Genomic DNA, 18,304 nt, shown 5'->3' with positions numbered 1-18,304 from the left:
CACAAAATATGTAAAAATAATGATCTTGTTACAAATGACACTATTTTTTTTTTCACAATTAAAATGCAACTGGCGATATTGGGACAATTGGGATAGAAAAAACTTCATTTCTTAAAATACACGACTTAAAGCCAAATATTGAGATTTTGAACACATTAAGGGCCTGTCCCACCACTGGCTGATAGAGGCTCAGATAGGTTAAAAATAACATCACTGTCAGATACGGTAACAAAATCCAAATTTCCATCGTATATTCTACACGTTGGATTGTTCTCAGACAATTTACAATTTGGTGGGACGGGCCCTAAATGTTTCTAATTCAGTATTAAGTTGATTCAGAACTAAATAATTCATAGCTTAAATTCATGTGAAATAAAATTATTTTCAGTTCATTTCGTATTTCCTTAAATTATAATAAAGTTAAAAAGTTTGTTTCTTCGTTTACAAGCTATGCTGTTTTAATTCATTGTTACTTTTAATCTAGTTAAGGATATTATGTTTTTTCTATGTAAGTATTCAGTTATTTTTGTTTCGTTATTAAAATATAGCTTTGCTGTATTTGTAAATATTTAAATGCTTATATAATGCTTTCAATTTTCATCATATTCTTTAATATATTTAAATTTAATTAAATTTGTTATCAAACACCCTGTGCAATAATTTCTTTGCATAAATATCACAAATAGACGGAATTACTATCACGATAAAATTTTAGAAATATCCGTTTGTAATGGTAAAGTTCTGAATTTAAAAATTAAAATTTTCATATAGTAAAAGATTTTATGGAATATAAAAAAATAAAGTATTGGTGATTTCACTTATAATTCATAACTAAAAAAAATGTGCTTAAAATCTATCGTTCAATAAATGAAAACATGTTTTTGTAGATGTTTCGCAATGAAAACATTATCAGAAGGTTAAGACCACGCTTGTTTATTACCTTCTCTATGCATCCGAGCGATCTCTGTCCGCAACTTCTTCTCATTGTGTATGGCGGCTCTGACGTCAGCTTCCCTCTCTACAACTTCTTCTAACCTCTCCTTCTCCACTCTGAGACCGTTTAATTGAGACTGCAGCGCCGCTATTGTCGAGTATTCTGTATTCTTCAACTGAAATATACACATTAAAATATTAATAATAATCTTTACAAAAATACTAGATGGCTCCATCGACAAAGACTTATAGTTCTTAAGTAAAAGAAGAATAAAAGGCCTATATCACTCCCGCATTTATAAGTTGACCTCCAGTAAAAAGTCATGGCAAAATCAATCGAATCGTTTCCGAGATTATCCAGAACAAGCACACTTGTGACACACTGACAAACAAACAAGAAAATAAAAAACTCTCTTTTTGTCATATTTCTCAAAAACATATTCTCGAAACATAGATATTGTCAACATTTTATCAAACATTTATTATTTTTGATTTAATTATGAATTAAATCTCTATTTCTCTAAAAATCTCCATACAAAATGAGCAGTTTTGGAGGTGAATGTACTGTAAGTACTGTTCTACTTATCCAGTCCTCGTGTGAAACTACGCGTTTATCTTGTAATTCACCTGTGTCTCCCGTTCTTTAGCTCGTACTTGCTGGTGGAAGTCTTCCATCTCCTGGAGTATCTTCTCCCTCTCCAGCACGTTCTCGCGCTGCAGCTGCCTGCCTGCTTCTATCTTCTCTTCTACTTGTCTTTTTAGTGACGTCACTACGTCCCTCATTAGTACGGCTCGAGCTTCGCGCTCTTTCTCCCACAGCTGGAATAGATATTTCATAACATGAATAAAAACAGTAATATTATAATCACACATTTGGTTATCTATTTTAATATTATAAAGAGGAAAGATATCTATTTTTACATGTATTGAAATGCCTTAAAAACTACAGGGCCGATTTTAAAAATTCTTTACCATTAAAAAACGTTATCAGTAATATAATCAATTTTTTTTATTTGAAGTGGACAAAGTCGCAAGTAACAACTAGTTCCTTATAAAATAATACGTCAAACTTCTAATACAAAAAAAACTATGAAAAACACAAGACATGACAAGACAACTACGAAATTAGAGGGATATCGTGGAATTTTTTTTCAAGGGGTCGCTAATACACTAATATTTACCGGGTCAATTAAATCAGTCGAACTATATACAGTTCTAAATCCATTTAATAGATTGAATAAATTACCTTGTCTTGTTTCTCATTGATCTGTCTCGCTTCTCCGTCGTACATAACCTCAATGTTCTTCTGTCTCTGTCGTTCCCTCTCTCTCCACTCCTCTACTTCCAGCAGCGCCGCCTGCACCACTCTCTTATAACTAGCACACTTCTCTTGTTCATAGTCGAAATCCTGTAATAACACATACAATTTAAAATAACCACTTTATGAGTTTATTCGTAAAAACTGAATTATACCGAATAGTTTGTTGATACATGCAAACAAACTCACATATGCAAACAATATCCTTGTCAATAAGTCGGGTTAAATTTATCCCCATTCTAATATTATTGCTGACTAGCTGTTGCTTGTGACTTCGTCGGAGTAGAATTAAAAAAAAAATAACGAAAACGGCCTATGTAACTCGGTGATAAAGTAGTTTTTCATTGTTCAAAGATTTTTTGAATTATTTCAATACATATAAAAATACAAATCATTTCTCTTTATAATACAAGTATAAATGTATGAATAAAACTATCACCTTAATAACTGCTCTTTGCAATTTGTCCAACATTTTTAAGTCTAACTCTATCTCCCTCATAACAGCGGCCACTTTTCTCTTCAATTTGTACTTATGTAAACCCATGTTCACAATATTCGTGTCCCTTTCTGCCAAAAGCTTTGCGTGTTCTCTCTCTCTTTCTTCAGATATGAATAATAGCTCATCTAATATCATCTTCTCTTTCTCTTCCTGCTTTCTCAACTTTTTAACAACTGTCTCTTTCTCACTTAACTCTCCTATCTGCCCTTCTAAACCTTCACGGAGCTCCTGTAAAAGAAATATTTTGTATCTCTGAGTTTTGCCAATATTTACTAACGCCTTATATCTTACTTATATTACAAATGCAAAAGTTTATATGGATAGATTTTGGTTAGAACTAAACTGCTGAATGGATCTCGAAGAAATTTCGCATAGTCTGTAATAACACATAGAATACTTACTTTTGTATTTTACTTTCACGCGGACAGATACGCGGGCGAAAGCTAGTTTATTTATTAAGTACCCACCTTCATTTGTAGCTCTTTCTCTTTTAATCTCTCTTCTTCTATTTGAATCTGCCTCCGCAGCGCCTCGTCTCTTTCCTGTAGACATTTTCTAGTTTCCTCTTCTTCCTTCTTCTTTTGTAATTCCTTCTCGACTATTTGTTCCATCCTGGAACCAAAATTTCAACCACATACATAGGAAAACAATTTAATTTAGAATTAAGGTAATAATAAATACAAATACAGAGTTGTTTTATGAAAGAGCTATTTCTTGTGTCTAAAATTTATGAATTTATCATGGAAATAAAAATAATTTATATTAGATTTTTAACAAATTACACTTAAATTAATACTTGACTTTAAATAAAACTTTACAAACAGAACATTTAAAGTTTCAGTAACATCAAGTACCAGGAGTACATAACATACCAGGCAGATTTAAGTTTCCCATTAGCTAGATAAGTGCTGGCAGCCCTCAGCTCAGGCTGGCGCAGTCTCCAGGCATGATGCAAGCGTAACTCCGCCTCATGTCTACGCAGTTGTTCCTCCTTCTCCATGATGCCCTGGTTGATTTCTTGCAGGGTGGATGTTGGTACTTTGTTGAGATATGAACTTGTAGAGAAATTTATAACAAATAAAAAAAAACATCCTATTTAAACTTACAAGACTTATGAATTACTAAGCTTTTAGCTGATTTAATAGTTTTTTTAATTAACAGCATGTAAAATCTCTTTGCAATGTGTAATTAAATCAGAAAGTAAAAAATAATCAAAACAAATTTATAACAAATAAAAAAAAACATCCTATTTAAACTTACAAGACTTATGAATTACTAAGCTTTTAGCTTATTTAATAGTTTTTTTAATTAACAGCATGTAAAATCTCTTTGCAATGTGTAATTAAATCAGAAAGTAAAAAATAATCAAAACAAATTTTTTATTTGGTAATGATAAATGAACTAATAATAAAAGTCAGCCAGACGAAGACAAAATAACTTTAAAAAGAAAATAATAATGAACTAAAACAAGAGAAAGATTTTAATAGACTATAAATAAGTATTTTAGTCTATTAAAATTTAGGAGGCCAAGACCCACTACGGGTCGCTGCGCCAATGCAGTAAGTAAGATAAGTATTTTACCCATTCCTGTAGTATTTTGGCTGAGCGGCTAACATTTTCAACTCCTGTTGGTACTGCATATTTTCTTGGAACAACATTAGTTCCAGTTTCTTACGTCTCTCTTCTAATTTACTGCAATGTACCATTAATTTTAAATAAAACACCTAAAAAAAAATATTTTAACATAGAAACAATAATTTAAAAATACCTACGCTGATCTCATTTTTTTCTGATGTAGTATCTCAGCTTCTTTCTTGGCTCGTTCATAATAATCATCTGTTGTCCACAGCTCATGGTGCTTTGACTTGTTGGTGTTTGTCTCAAAGTAATCTGCAACCTTCCGCAGCTCTTCAGCCCTACGAAGTTCATTGTCACGTCTATGTGCTGCTAAAGCCTGCAGCTGCCATTGTGGTTTTGCTCGAGACATGATCTGAAAATATGTCAAACTAACAGTCTGACTTTGTCAGGGTAAATTATAATAAAAAGGGATTTAATAGCTTATTTCAGACTGGTTTACGTTATTTCTGGTTTATCAAGCAGATTTGTTCAGCAGTTTCAATATTAATGTAAATACCCATATTTTTGTCCACAGAAATATTTACATTTATAACATAAGGAAGATGCCAAATTACACTTTACTCAATTTGAGGATTTCAATAAATTGTAAAATAAATATTAAATCAGTATGTATTTGTATTAATAATATAGTTTAAAATGATACTGTCTAAAATAATCTTAAGATACTGGCCCAAATAATACCTACCTTCACTTAAAGCTTTATATGGTAAAAAAAAAAACTTGATTACCTTGACCGAGGGTATAAACAAAACAAGCCTTTATTTTTTAAAATTTGGTAAATGAACATCATTTTATTATTAAAAAGAGGTTTTATTTATTTTAAAGATGGTAATTATACACATGTTGTTCTTATTAATAGTGTTCTAACAGTAACAAAACAGAAGGTTTTTTTTTTAAATCCCTCTATGTTGATTGTTTTACTTTTAGTTTTGTAAATCTTTAAGGTACTTACCAATTACAAGCCTCGTCAATTTTTTTTTATTTCTCTAACAAATATGTTAGTTTCATTTAAAACCTTTCTATAAACAACTATTTACATCTGTTTAAAGCTCGTCATGACAATAAAATGGTGTTTAGCGACTCATTTAGTTAAATCAATATTTACCAGCCTGTTCGCTTCACTGCACACACGAATCACCCACGATTTGGACACCAGATTGAGAATAATTCGACCTCAGACTTCAATGATTGGGCCGTTTATTTCACTTCGCGTGGGCGCCAACCGTCGAGCAACTGGGCCGTATGAGGTCAATCGTATAATTAAACTACGTAATATTTCACTTCCTATCGTGTTTCGTATGAGATCGCTTTTTGTCACGAATTATGATACAATCAACACATAACACATCGTTACCCAAATTGTAGTTCAAAACAAAACGTTCGTTAAGTCAAATGTGACATTTAGTCAACAGGATGACAGTTGCTAAGCAACCATGTCGTTTAGAAACAATAAATGTTTGTTCTTGAACTTGAAATTCATTTTGGCGGTCGTTCGGTTTAACAGAAGATTATTTAACTATTTAAAATATTTTAAAATACCTACTCAAGTTTATCGATTAACACTTTCTAAAATAATTGTATTTTTTATTTTCATGTAGGTATTTGGTAAACATTTTTTCCATTTTGCACATTTAATTTCGTGTAAAGTCCCAATAGTAGTTGAGCAGTATTTAATACCGATCTGTATTGTTATTTCAAACTATTAATTACTATGGCTGTCTATCTTTCGTATCAGACATGTTCTAAGTTTATCTTTAAAAGTGAATTCAGGAATTGTGATGCATATTTGTGCCTTACATAAAGAGCTATCCATTAGCAGGAAGTCAAAAGGATGGAGCAAAGAAAGGAGAACTAGAGGAGGCTCCACCGACAAAGACACAATCCTGAAATAATAATAAGGAGAGAGCTAATGAGAGGCCGGAAGTTCGTCTTTTTTTAATCCAGACAAGAAGCCCTAAGGTAACTAACTCTTCTAGAGTTAGGCTCACATGTACTACCTACTTTTAATTTATATTTATTAAAAATTGTTACTTTTTGTGTACAAAGCTTTAATAATTAGAAAAAAATTAGAATTTAAAAGTAACAACCATAAATGATTTAAAAGACCTGCTCGTAGTTATATCACATAATCGAAATCCATTCTGATGCCTGATGTTAAAATTATTAGTTGAATATGAATACATCAAAATTGCTATTTAAAACTTTCAGGGTGTACAGATAGAGCAGAAGCTCTAAACGTATCGACAGATAGGGAGATATAATCTCCGTTTGGTTTTTTGATTACTTCTACATCGACGATGCTCCAGTCTCGTATTAGAATGAAGTTTGATATTTGTAAAATATACTTTAGCGTTCATACCCGATCACCTATAGCGGGGGTAGTAAACATTTATGCATCAAAGTGCCATTTTTGTAAAGAAATGTTTAATGCGGTCTTAGACGTGCCAGCAAAAATTTTTGAGTGCGATTATTACGTCAATTGCATGGTGCACCTACTTTTTTTCGTAGTGTTATTATGATTATCGACGTGCCTAAAATACTATGTTAAGTGCCAGTGGTTTGTTACCCCTGACCTATAGTAGTGTGGTTTAGGATGCGGGCTGTGGTACATTAAATTGTAATGATGGTTATGAATCCGTTAGTTAACTGGAGATTTTGTCAATTTTCTAACAAAAGTTAAAATTATGTTTCGTTTACAGTTTTAAAGTTTTCAGGTCACAATTTTACTTTCCATTCTTTTATATAGACTTTGGTACAACAGAAATTGACAATTTAGTACATAAAATGTTATTCAACAGCCTAAAAAGCGTAGGAAGTAAATTGTACAAATGACTTGGACGCGACCAAGGTCGAATTGACGACGCGCTATTACGTTTAAGTTGAGTAACAGAATTCATTATCTAACCAATTCATTTAATGTCTTTAAATTTTTTACTTATAATTATGACGATTTAATAACATATTTGTAAAGTTGCTTGTTTGTGTCGGAGTCCCTAATTGCTCAGCTTTGAACATCTGTTTACAACGTTCATAAATCATATTTCAGTAGTTATTATTTAACACTTAACGAAGGCACGCATATCTAATAAGCTTGAAAGCTCTTGTTTTCATTGAAGCGTCTGTAAGCTTACGGCCTTCAAGGTGATAGCGGGTCACATTCCGGCCTGTAGAGAGAGACGGAAATATCTTCTAACTCTCTTTAAGAATCATGCAGGAATTAAAATTGTTGCCATACGGTAAAATTAAACACCATATTGGTAGTTTTACAATGCTAAAGTTTTGTGTAAAATTATAAAAGATATTTTTTTATGGAAATTAAAGTATTTACATATCGTTATTGGAATTGTTTAAGTAATTGAATAATACATACATTAATATTTTTACACATAGAATACTGTTCCTTTAGCTCTAGACTTTAATAATATGCAGTTTTAAAATTTTATGCATAATACAAGATTGTAATTTTTTAAAAGGTAACCAAAGAATTCCTTTCTTAATCAATTTAAAGCAATACAAGTGGTAATATTAAGCAACCTCGTTATTAAAAATAACAGTAAAATAAATTAATTTGTGAAAACGTCCGTTACAATTACTTTAGTACATAAAATAAAAACATGTAGTAGAAATGAGTAACTTTTTAGAAGTAGTTTAGTTAACATAAGCTGGCAGCACAGGTAACCGGCAGTCAGTCGGGTTAAGGCTGCGCTTGCGCATGCAGACCACAACTTAAACTTTAAAATTATCTTAACACATTTTAGTTTCATCAAATGCTTATTTAATCTTACGAAATATGTTTAATAGTGTCATTATTGAGTGTTTTCATGTGTTTTATTTCCAATAATTCGTTGGAATACACGACTATTTGTACATATAGTGCCTATGTAATGCGGTAACGAAACATATTTTTTTGTTTGTCGGAGTGTAATAAGCGTGTTCGAAACCAAGAAATGGGTTTATAATTGGCCTAAATCAAAGGCCGTGATGGTAAGTTATATGGCGGTAATACACGCCTAGACGCCGATGTGTGCGTTTGTTAAGGGATTTGTACGCATGTTTGTGACAACTACGTATTTTCTGATTGTGTAAATTCCCTTTACATTTACTAAATGTATGATTAGTAACTTTCCCGATTGCTCAGTGATACGCTAAGTGTAGACTTTTTAATTTATTTAGTCGTACTGATAGTAACTCCATTCCATATAGAGGCAATGGACTAGAAAGTTGTTTGAAGCTTTATAAACGAGTTATCGTCGATTTATCATCGTACATCTGTGTAACATATTATTTAATGTTGAAATATGACTTATGCTGTGAATATAAAAGTGTAATTGATAAATATTATTAAAAACGTGAATTTCTAATTGATATCATAATTTTTTATTTGTTTTTGGGCTTTCTATATTAACTATTACATTCTATATCTGTATTTACGTTATTATTACAATTATTAGAGATGTCAGATACTAGATTTCTTATACAAATTAAACAACATTTACACTCATAGTTATAACAAACTTTTCACACAATGGCAAGACACGCAAAGAAAAGACATCAACGCGTTCGAACCATCGTCTGTAGAGATTATCTCTTGTTATCATTTTGTCATCAATCATTATTTCTTTAGAATATTTGTTTAAGAAGTTAAAATGTAATAATAAACAGTTATTCTGTTTTTATACTCCTTGAAGAAGAAAAGTGTTTCCGTAGTTTTTCCGTTTCGTAGTAAAATAATCAAAAACATTGACCAAATAAGGTTTCAGTGGAGTAAGACATCCCCATTATTACGCCCTTTTTCTGTATCCAAGAACTTCTCAAATTAATTTTAAACAAAGCCAAGGTCAATCTCATTTTGTAGTCAGTACGTGACAACGCGCGATAACATCAGTAGGTCTACACAGAGACGCGTTGTTAACTTGAAACTCAGTTGGGAATCATTTTTACGTCCTTAAATCTCAACGAGATAAATCTTTAACAAACTACTTGAAGAATTTTAATTTTATAATAGCGTAGAAAAATATGACAGTTTTTTCCTAGGACATTAAATTGACAACTTTTACATTTTTTACCTAAATTGTAAAGCAAATAAGCAAATTTAATTGAATCTTAAAATATTTGTAATTATATGTAACAGTGTAGAAACTATATCTCTGATCTAAAAGCTGACAGCATAACTAAAATCATTTTACAAAGCAAAACTCATTTTACATTTCATCTCCGTTAACATTCTGGTTTAAAACTGACAAGAACTAAATAGCTGTTTCATATCACTTGCTCATTATTATGGTAAGTAATCTCATCTGTTTGTAACAAGTAGCTGGGGAATTTATTTTAGCGACCGCGGGCGTAGTCACTCAGGACGCCCGGGGCACCGACACGCCGCACGCGACAGATTACTTAGTACGATGTGTTTTAGTATAAGACTGATGTTTTTCCCTTCCATTTGCTTTACGGTGACATTTTCTTTATTCATTTGAAGGTTATTCACATTTAAATAATAGACTAAGACGTTTCTTCCACTTATTGGCTACATCCAAAAGTATCTCTATCTATCTATAGATACTTATCTGTCATCCGTTGACTAGTCTTCCATATGTTTAAAGATGTCACGTTGCGTATTGTCCAATATTTACCCTATAACTGACTTTAACCTTTTTAAAATGGTATAATTAGCATGGATATCGCCAATAGATAGGGGAAGGCTGCCCATTTATAGAATTGAAGTAGTCACATATTTAAAATATAGGTAAAAAATACTTCGAATACGAAATTTATTACTAGACCTACCTACTGGTGACGACTATAATTATCAGTATACTTACAGTTTAAAATACATATAAATTAGTCGTTATTTAAAAAGTGAAAATAAAGTACAATTACCGTATATAACAAAGGCTGTAATGTGATTAGGACGGTCACGTCAGTTCACGTGCGGGTAATGATAGTGCGACCGTGTTTAGAGTTCGATTCAACGCCACCTGGCGACGGCTACCGGCTACTGTATAACTGGCATAGCTTCAGGCAAGAACGTGCTTCAATTTTTGTATAAATCGAACCACTTTCGAACTTGATACGGCAAGATAACATTGTTTTGGTATAAACTTTGTGTTTATGCAAAACTTAAACGCTTTCACCACAGAGTCGCTTAATTAGTACACTAAATCGACCGAAAAGGTCTCTAAGTGCGGTCGTTACCGAGTAAATGTATAGTAAATTCGTTTTGAGAGTTGTGCGAACAGGGAAGGCAAACATGCGCGGTCGTAAACAACCTGCTGGCAACTTCCGTGAATATTCACAAACGCATAAATAGATAGGACAATAATCATAATTCATACGTGTAATAATTGAAAATTGCAACGAAAAAGCCACTAAAACAACAGTCATATTGTAACTGCATAGGAGATAACTAATGCTATCTATACGTATAATTATAAAGCTTAACAACTTAAACAATGACCGTTTTCATGTATTTGTTTACAAAATACCAATTTTAATTAGAAATATGTAGCTAATAAACTTCAACATATGACAACGGATTGGAGTCTTTTCTATACTTAATATTATAAAGATGATTTGGATTTTTGTTTGTACTGAGATAGCTCAAAAAGTACTGAGCCGATTTTATAAATTCTTTCACCTTTATAAAGATAATTTATCTGTCAGTAACATAGGCTATATTTTTTATTATAAATTCGCCCGAAGGCTACTGACTAAAACTTAGGTGACAACAGTCCCATATCTTTGTAACCTCACGATGTTTTCCATCACTGCACAAACGTGGAATAAATAACGTAGACATCATACTTTCATGCTAATATTATAAATGTGAAAGTTTAGATGTATAGATGGATGGGTGCCGAAAGCTCAAAAAGTCTTTAATATAACTTGAAAATAATTTGTAACATTTTGTGACATGACTGGCAGTCAAATTCCAGTGTGTCATTAGAGTGTCATTAAACAATGCTGTGTCGCTGCGTTTATTAGAGATAACTGTCCCCAGGCTTACAGTTACACAGCGTTCGTGTTATGGCGGGAACCTTCGTGCTTGCACGTAATAACTAGGAGATTGAGTGATCTCTCGTTACATACGATACAAATTTTACTTGAAGCTTCCTTACGACACGTATACAGCAGGCTATGTTCATTTACTACTAATATTAGAAATACGAAAGTTTGGATGAATGTTTGTCGTGTCTCCAAAACGGTCGTTTGCCATAATGTAATGGAGCCTACGTTACTCACAGATAAATTTTCTTAAAAACCTTTCTAATGGTGAAAGAATTTTTAAAATCGGCCTATTAGTTTTTGAATGAATCAAATACATACAAAAATCCAAATCTTTCATCTTTATAATATTAGTCTAGATATAGATTAGTTTGGTCTGGAAAAATACGTAGATTATTTACTAAGTCTTAATTATGATCGTATGAAGTCGGGGGCAAAATATAGTAAATCAATAAGAAAAAAACAAAAACATCATGATAAAACAGTATAATAAGAAAGCATTATTAAAAATGTATTCATCGGTCTAGACTGGATAGATCTTTAATGTGTTTTCTACTAAAAACAGATACATTTTTTATGCATGTACCAAAAGTATGAAACTGTTACAAATTCCAAATTCAAAAATGAATAATATATAAACTATATTTAGATGACAGATAGTAAATTACTACTCGAAAATCGATATCGTTTAGTGCTTTTAGTAATTTTCCTATTAAGCTTTAATAACATCGGTAGAACTCAACAAGTTTTAAATCTACAAAGTTGTTTAGTGCGTTATAATCTTAAATTACTGAGTGTAATTTTATTACACTGATGGTTCTATAATAAACTTAACAGCTGTTGCATAAAACCGTCCAATATGAATAATACTCTAATAAATAATATTACTAAAATACTGCTGTATATGTAAGCGCAAGATCATAACTTTGCTTTAAATAGATTGATGATATTTGCATAACCATGCGCAAACACAAAGTAAGATCTTCAGAGCCGCCCTAGATAGGGACATAAGAGAAGTCTCAAACGGGTTTACACCAAAATAAATTTAACGAAACTTTGTAAAATAGTATAAAGTATAAGTACTATAGGAGTGTTGATGGCTCAGTGGTTTAAGACCTTGACTTGTAATCTACAGATCTTGGGTTCGAATCCCAAGATGTACCAGTGTGATTTTCGATATTCCGAATTTTCATATGTACATAATTTACCCGATGTTCTTACGGTGAAGGAAAACATTGTGATGCAACCTGCACATATCAGAGAAATTCAAAGATATGTGTGAAGTCAACCAACCCGCAATGGGCCAGCGTGGTTGACTACGACCTAGTCACCCCTTACTTAGGGTAGGCGCCGAGCCCCTCGGCGGGGACGTATAGTGAGCTGGTGATGATAATGATAAGTAGTATTAAAAAACTAATTGGCATATTTCAAACATAAAAAGCTTATTAATGGGGTCATAAATTTCTTGTTTTGCAATTTTGAATTTATTGAATATTTCGGGAAAAATTAAACACTAATTATAAACTTGAAGTCATGTCTATTAAAAAAGTTAATTGCCTTGCTCAGTAAAATATGGTTATCGTTTTTTCTTAAAAATTCTACAAATTAATATACCCTATGTATTAAACATTTTTATTCAAAAATGAAAATCTCAAAGACTACATACAATTTAAAATGGCGCAAAAGCTGATGTGTCATATAAAATCTACCAACTTTAATATTAAATTAATTTTAAAATGCGTAAGAACTTTCTTTTTTATTTAAGTTTGTGATGACGTGGTTACTGCAAAGATAATTAATTTCCCGATGAAAAGATAAAAAAACACAAAGATGTGCAATTGATATGGAGATCCCTCGTCAAGAGTGATGTGACCAACAGACGGACAGACATTTTAAATATACATGCATCAAACTAATGAATTTTTAAATATTTTTCATTTAATTTTATTTAAAAAAATACTTAGTAAAGGTACTCTGCTGAAAGTCTTATAAAAATCGATTAACTTTCATAAAAAATGGTAGATTCGTCTGTATGTTTTTTTTTATGTATTTACGCGATATCTCCGGCACTGGTGGACCGATTTTGAAAATACCTTTTTTTGATATAGACATAACAGCTACAATAAGGAAGGTATAAGGTACGAAGCTATTCAAGGAATTATTTCCTTTGTTTTTAGGGTATTTTAAAAATATTTTGCTCGGAAGTCGGTTTTGTTTTTTATCTGTGAAATCCCACGGTTGTTTAAGTATTTTACATACGATGTGTACCTACGATAAACTTTTGAAAAGCTTTTAATAAGGCTTTCAAACTTATTACTCTACTCAGACCGATTACTAATGGATATATGATTATTTATTCAAATTTAAACCTTATTGGATATGTAATACGTATCAAATTGTGTGATTATTTTTACGGCAACCTGATACACATGAATTTCCACAAAATTGCACATTAAGGATATTAAGTGTACTAATTATGAATTTAATCTGCCCGCAATAAAAAGGGTTTTGTAAGGATTTTGATGTTTTTAGTTCAATAACAGCTTTTATAATTAAGTAGGAATTACAATCGATACCTTTGTGTCGCCGACGCAATTTTCTTTCATTTCCAATTAAAAAAATGCTTCAAAAACTTATTTGATGCTAAGTATCATTTACAAGTATGTACATACATACCATAAAAACATGTACATACCATAAAAAAACTTGTTATACTGCTTTTTTTATACATTCGATGAATTACTAGGAACTGCTGTCACTGTGATCAAGAAAGCATATGCTGTCAGAAATTTTATAAGCATGATATAAAATAAACTAAAGAAATGGTTTGGAAATATTATGTTAAGTCAAAGAAAGGCATTGTCACGTTGAAGTCAATTACACTGCCGCATTTATTGGTCATCAAGTAATACAAGCACACATCAAGATATGAACAAACCCCTATGACATAAGAGATAGGACAAGTCCAATGAATTCTACTTTTACTTGTGAAACAGTAAACAGCATTTTGTAAATATGTTACAATTTTATGTATTACTAGCTTTTGCCCGCGACTCCGTCCGCGTGGAATTAAAAAAAAAAACAAAACCAAGTAGCCTATGTGTTCTTCCAGACTATCCTCTCCATTCTTACCAAATTTTAACGAAATTGGTTCAGCCGTTTAGGCTAGAAACTCTAACAAACATCCATCTATCGAAACTTTCGCATTTATAATATTAAGTATGATTAGTATGATTGCACAATTTTGAGTGCCAGCTTGATCATTTCATCTTAACCGCTGCAGAAAGTGGCGTGATCTATTAAGTACAACTTAGTACTTTTTGCTAAGTCCATTTCTCAATTTTCAATGGTACACACACATTCGCACACAAGTAATTACTCACTCTGATAGTCGACATTTTAATCTTATCTGCGGCGAGCGGTCGCTATGAAGTTAAGAATTTTCTGCGCTTAGTGCAGTAGCGGCGCTTTTTATCTAACGATCTTACAAGAGGATAGATAACTGTTATGACTATAGTAGGATGTTTTCTATTCTTTTTATATCATAGTAGCAGAGACCGTTCCTTGTCTATTAAGTTCTAACCGTTTATTATAAGATATTACAAGTCCTACAGCTTTAGTAGTATAGTTTTAGTAAAAGCGACCCCCAATTTGTTAACCAAGTATATCTAGACATAGTTCTATGAAAGAGATTCAAGATTTTAGATGTGATGTTTTTATGTTTTAAATTATATTTGTAACTTGATTTAATATAATGATTAATTTCAGGTACGGTTTAAAGATGTCGCAGCGAGATTTTTCTGAGGTGAGTTGCATTTAGATTTTTATATCAATGATAAAAGTAGATAAATGTCTAGTCGAACGAAAACGAGTATACAATATAAACCAATTGAGAACCGCCTCCTATTTGTAAGTCGGTTAAAACACGATGGAAACAATCTTACTTAATATTTTTATTAGAGTTTATAGCCTAAACTGCTGAACGGATCTCGATATAATTTGGCATGTAGAACATATTCTGGAAGGTTACTTACTTTTTCTTTTAAAAAGTCCATGCGCATTGAGTCGCGGTCGAAAACTAGTACATAATAATTTACAGATTATTTTGGACAATACTTCACAAGGCCTTTCTTCATTTATAATTTTAACATTCTCTAATAGTCGAAGTATTCTGCGTTTCTGAAAGATACCGTTATAATTTTAACAGTACATAAAATGAAATATTGCAAAAGTTGAAACAAAAATCATACACCAGTTATATTGTTAATCTACCGTTACGTACATTAATTGAAACGAGTTTCGACAATTGATTAATTTACATGAAACGTTCATAAAATTATATTTATTATGAACAAGGCAATAAACAGTATACAAAGAAAAATACTGTTAACTTGGAAGCTATATTTCATCGAGTTTTTTTACAATTTATGACATTTTCTGGTGGACATGAAGTATCGGGATTTCTTAAATAACATAAAATATTAGAACATCTTAAACTGATACTCATTCAATAATTAATAACCTATAATAATAATAATAATAATAATAATAATAATAAAGCCTTTATTGCTGAAGATTGTACATTTGATTTTTTTTTATGTAAGTCTAATTTTAAATTTACATTTTACCTACATCTATTTCTTCTTACATATTGGCGACTCTTAAACCACTATCTACAGCTTGTCCCTGGACATAGGCCTCCTCTAAAGTCTTCCATTTTTCCCTATCTCTAGCTTCCCTTATCCACAATTTACCCCCTACCTTTTTGAAATCGTCTTCCCATCGCTTGACCTGCCTTCCTCTATTCCTTTTTCCTTGTCTTGGATACCACTCTGTTACTAATCTTGACCATTTTTCCTTTCTATCTCTCAACATATGTCCTGACCAACGCCATTTTAGTTTTTTTATACAAGTTGCTATGTTTTTGAATTTTGTCTTTTCCTTATTTGATTTTAATGTTATTTTATCTTTTAGTTTTATTCCTAGTACACTTACAATAACCTATACTTTATTTAAAAAAAAAAAAACAACTGACGGAGGCTGATAGATTAAATAGCACCACCATAAATAAAATCTGTTCCTATCCCTGTCTATACCATAAATAAAAGACATGAAAACCTGTTTAAATAAACCAAATAGTGAGGATGTCACAATAATATCGTCTCAGCTTCAGACTCAGACGAATTACCTTAATAATAATAACTATTACCGTTTCCTCTAATTTACTTTACTCATTAGACAAAAACCCATTCAATTAGGTCATTAATTTTTATATAGAGTGGTTAAACCTTGTAAATAATTTCATTTGTATACATTTAGTAAAATAATAAAAAGGAAAGATTTGTATTTAGATTTTAGCATGTATTAAAATGATTCAAAAACTTCTGAACCGATTTAAAAAGCTATGTTAACACTGAGTAACATAGCCTAAATTTTTTCTATTTTACTAATTTAACTCGGGCAAAGTCACGAGCAACAGCTAGTTTTTATAAGTTTCATCATCGTTTAGTCAATAAATAATTCAATATGCAAACTTCGTACATCCTACGTGTAGACATTTTTTTTGTATGAGTTGCGACTACATCGTGTGTGGCACTTTTAAACATCGAAGGTAATAAGATTATCACTTTTTGTCGCGAAATTCTAGTTCGATAATATTCTCTATCGTAAAAAACCATTGATCCTTGAACAAGTTACAGCAAATAAATTAGTAGTTAGATAATGACGCAAAACACCCTAGCTATTAGTAGTTAATGATAGAATATTAAAAAATTAAACCTATTTGTGCCTCTTTATTGTGAACTAGCGTCGCCCCTGGCTTTGCACGAGTGGCGAAGAATATCGTTTCTGTTTTATCATACCATACATGTTTATGTAATACATAGCCTAGGCTATGTTACTCAGTCATGTAGCTTACTAATGGGGAAAGAATTTTTGAAATCGTTTCAGTAGTTTTGATGCCTATTTAATGCAAACAAACAATCAAATAAATATTTTCTGTTTATAATGTCAGTTGTAAATGTAATAAATTATTTGGGAAATAGTACGAAATAACAAACTGAGATATAAAGTAGACATAGAGAGAGTGTGAGAGAGAGAGAGAGAATATATTTGAATGTTTTCATGGTAAGATTATTAAAGTCTAACACAAGTCCGTGTTGTCGTCACAGTGTGTAAATTATTCAAATATCTCTGACATCGAGCTTAATCTGTGCTTAACGCTTCTTACAACCTTCAAATCAAGTTACGATTTTCATATCGGCAAACGTGGACAAGTTGAAAGAACTCAATTATTATAATTCTAATTATCATTTAACGTATGTCGAATGTGGGAACGGAAACTAACGATTCACTGATAACTTTTTGACTTTTAGGATAGAGGCGATAAGATAAGTCATGTTATTTTACATAACCAAGAAATTACCTACAGTAAAACATCAAATACGTTCAACTGACCGTGGGGTTCCATTACCAGAGATATGTTTTTTAAGAGAAGGATTATCATAGAATTTGATAAAACTTTGCATATTACAATAAACATAGAGTGAATACGAATTTCTAACAAAGACAAAATTATAAAAAATAAAGGTCTGTCGATTATACTTAACTTTTTGCAAATAAACTAACTTTTAATCTAATGCAAAAAGGTACAAAATACATAAAGCTAATTCTATCTGTAAGGGTCGGACTTGGCTATTGACAAGTCATCATACAACTTGCATTCTTTTTATGTTCGCGAATGGCAAGGAAATTACCCGAAGTGGCTACTCATGTAATTATTACAAATTAGAGTCGAATTACTATTATTGCTTCTCATGAGTTAAGGTCGACATTCTAACCTACCAGTCCTCGGCATATTCTAGATTCGTCTTTGATTCTGAAAAAAACCTATGTTCAAGTTACAAATTAACCTT

At 31.5% G+C, this 18,304-nt stretch overlaps 2 protein-coding genes across 3 annotated transcripts in view; one reads left to right on the top strand and one right to left on the bottom strand.

Moving 5' to 3' along the window:
* On the bottom strand, nucleotides 1–5,779 carry LOC106106339 (trichoplein keratin filament-binding protein-like). Of its 2 annotated transcripts, none has more exons than XM_013286919.1 (9): nucleotides 5,494–5,779; nucleotides 4,523–4,740; nucleotides 4,332–4,442; nucleotides 3,623–3,805; nucleotides 3,218–3,362; nucleotides 2,691–2,978; nucleotides 2,180–2,341; nucleotides 1,561–1,752; nucleotides 1–1,109 (listed from the first exon to the last, which is right to left on the bottom strand). In XM_013286919.1, the coding sequence occupies exons 2-9, from the start codon at nucleotides 4,735–4,737 to the stop codon at nucleotides 918–920; spliced, it is 1,488 nt and encodes a 495-aa protein (XP_013142373.1). In that variant the 5' UTR covers nucleotides 4,738–4,740; nucleotides 5,494–5,779; the 3' UTR covers nucleotides 1–917. The 2 variants fall into 2 exon arrangements, with proteins under 2 accessions (XP_013142373.1, XP_013142382.1); XM_013286928.1 differs by having other exon boundaries at nucleotides 5,498–5,779.
* A 2,298-nt stretch (nucleotides 5,780–8,077) lies between these two features.
* The window catches only part of LOC106108157 (tetratricopeptide repeat protein 28), a 49,704-nt gene continuing 39,477 nt past the window's right edge, over nucleotides 8,078–18,304 (top strand). Inside the window, exons 1-2 of the mRNA XM_013289253.1 lie at nucleotides 8,078–8,372; nucleotides 15,159–15,195. Coding sequence (XP_013144707.1) covers nucleotides 15,172–15,195 — 24 coding nt within the window. The 5' untranslated portion in view covers nucleotides 8,078–8,372; nucleotides 15,159–15,171. The remainder of the gene's footprint in view (nucleotides 8,373–15,158; nucleotides 15,196–18,304) is intronic.

Source organism: Papilio polytes, unplaced genomic scaffold, assembly GCF_000836215.1.
Source record: "Papilio polytes unplaced genomic scaffold, Ppol_1.0 DF824269.1, whole genome shotgun sequence".
Classification (NCBI taxonomy): domain Eukaryota; kingdom Metazoa; phylum Arthropoda; class Insecta; order Lepidoptera; family Papilionidae; genus Papilio; species Papilio polytes.
This window is presented reverse-complemented; position numbering and strand designations above follow the sequence as displayed.

What these genes read in the sequence shown, in the direction of transcription:
- LOC106106339 (XM_013286919.1), bottom strand. Translation starts at nt 4,737, where the DNA reads ATGTCTCGAGCAAAACCACAATGGCAGCTGCAGGCTTTAGCAGCACAT. An exon ending in GGGAAACTTAAATCTGCCTG is followed by an intron (nt 3,363 to 3,622) that starts GTATGTTATGTA and finishes TTTTGGTTCCAG; the next exon opens with GATGGAACAAATAGTCGAGA. An exon ending in TCAATGAGAAACAAGACAAG is followed by an intron (nt 1,753 to 2,179) that starts GTAATTTATTCA and finishes TATCTATTCCAG; the next exon opens with CTGTGGGAGAAAGAGCGCGA.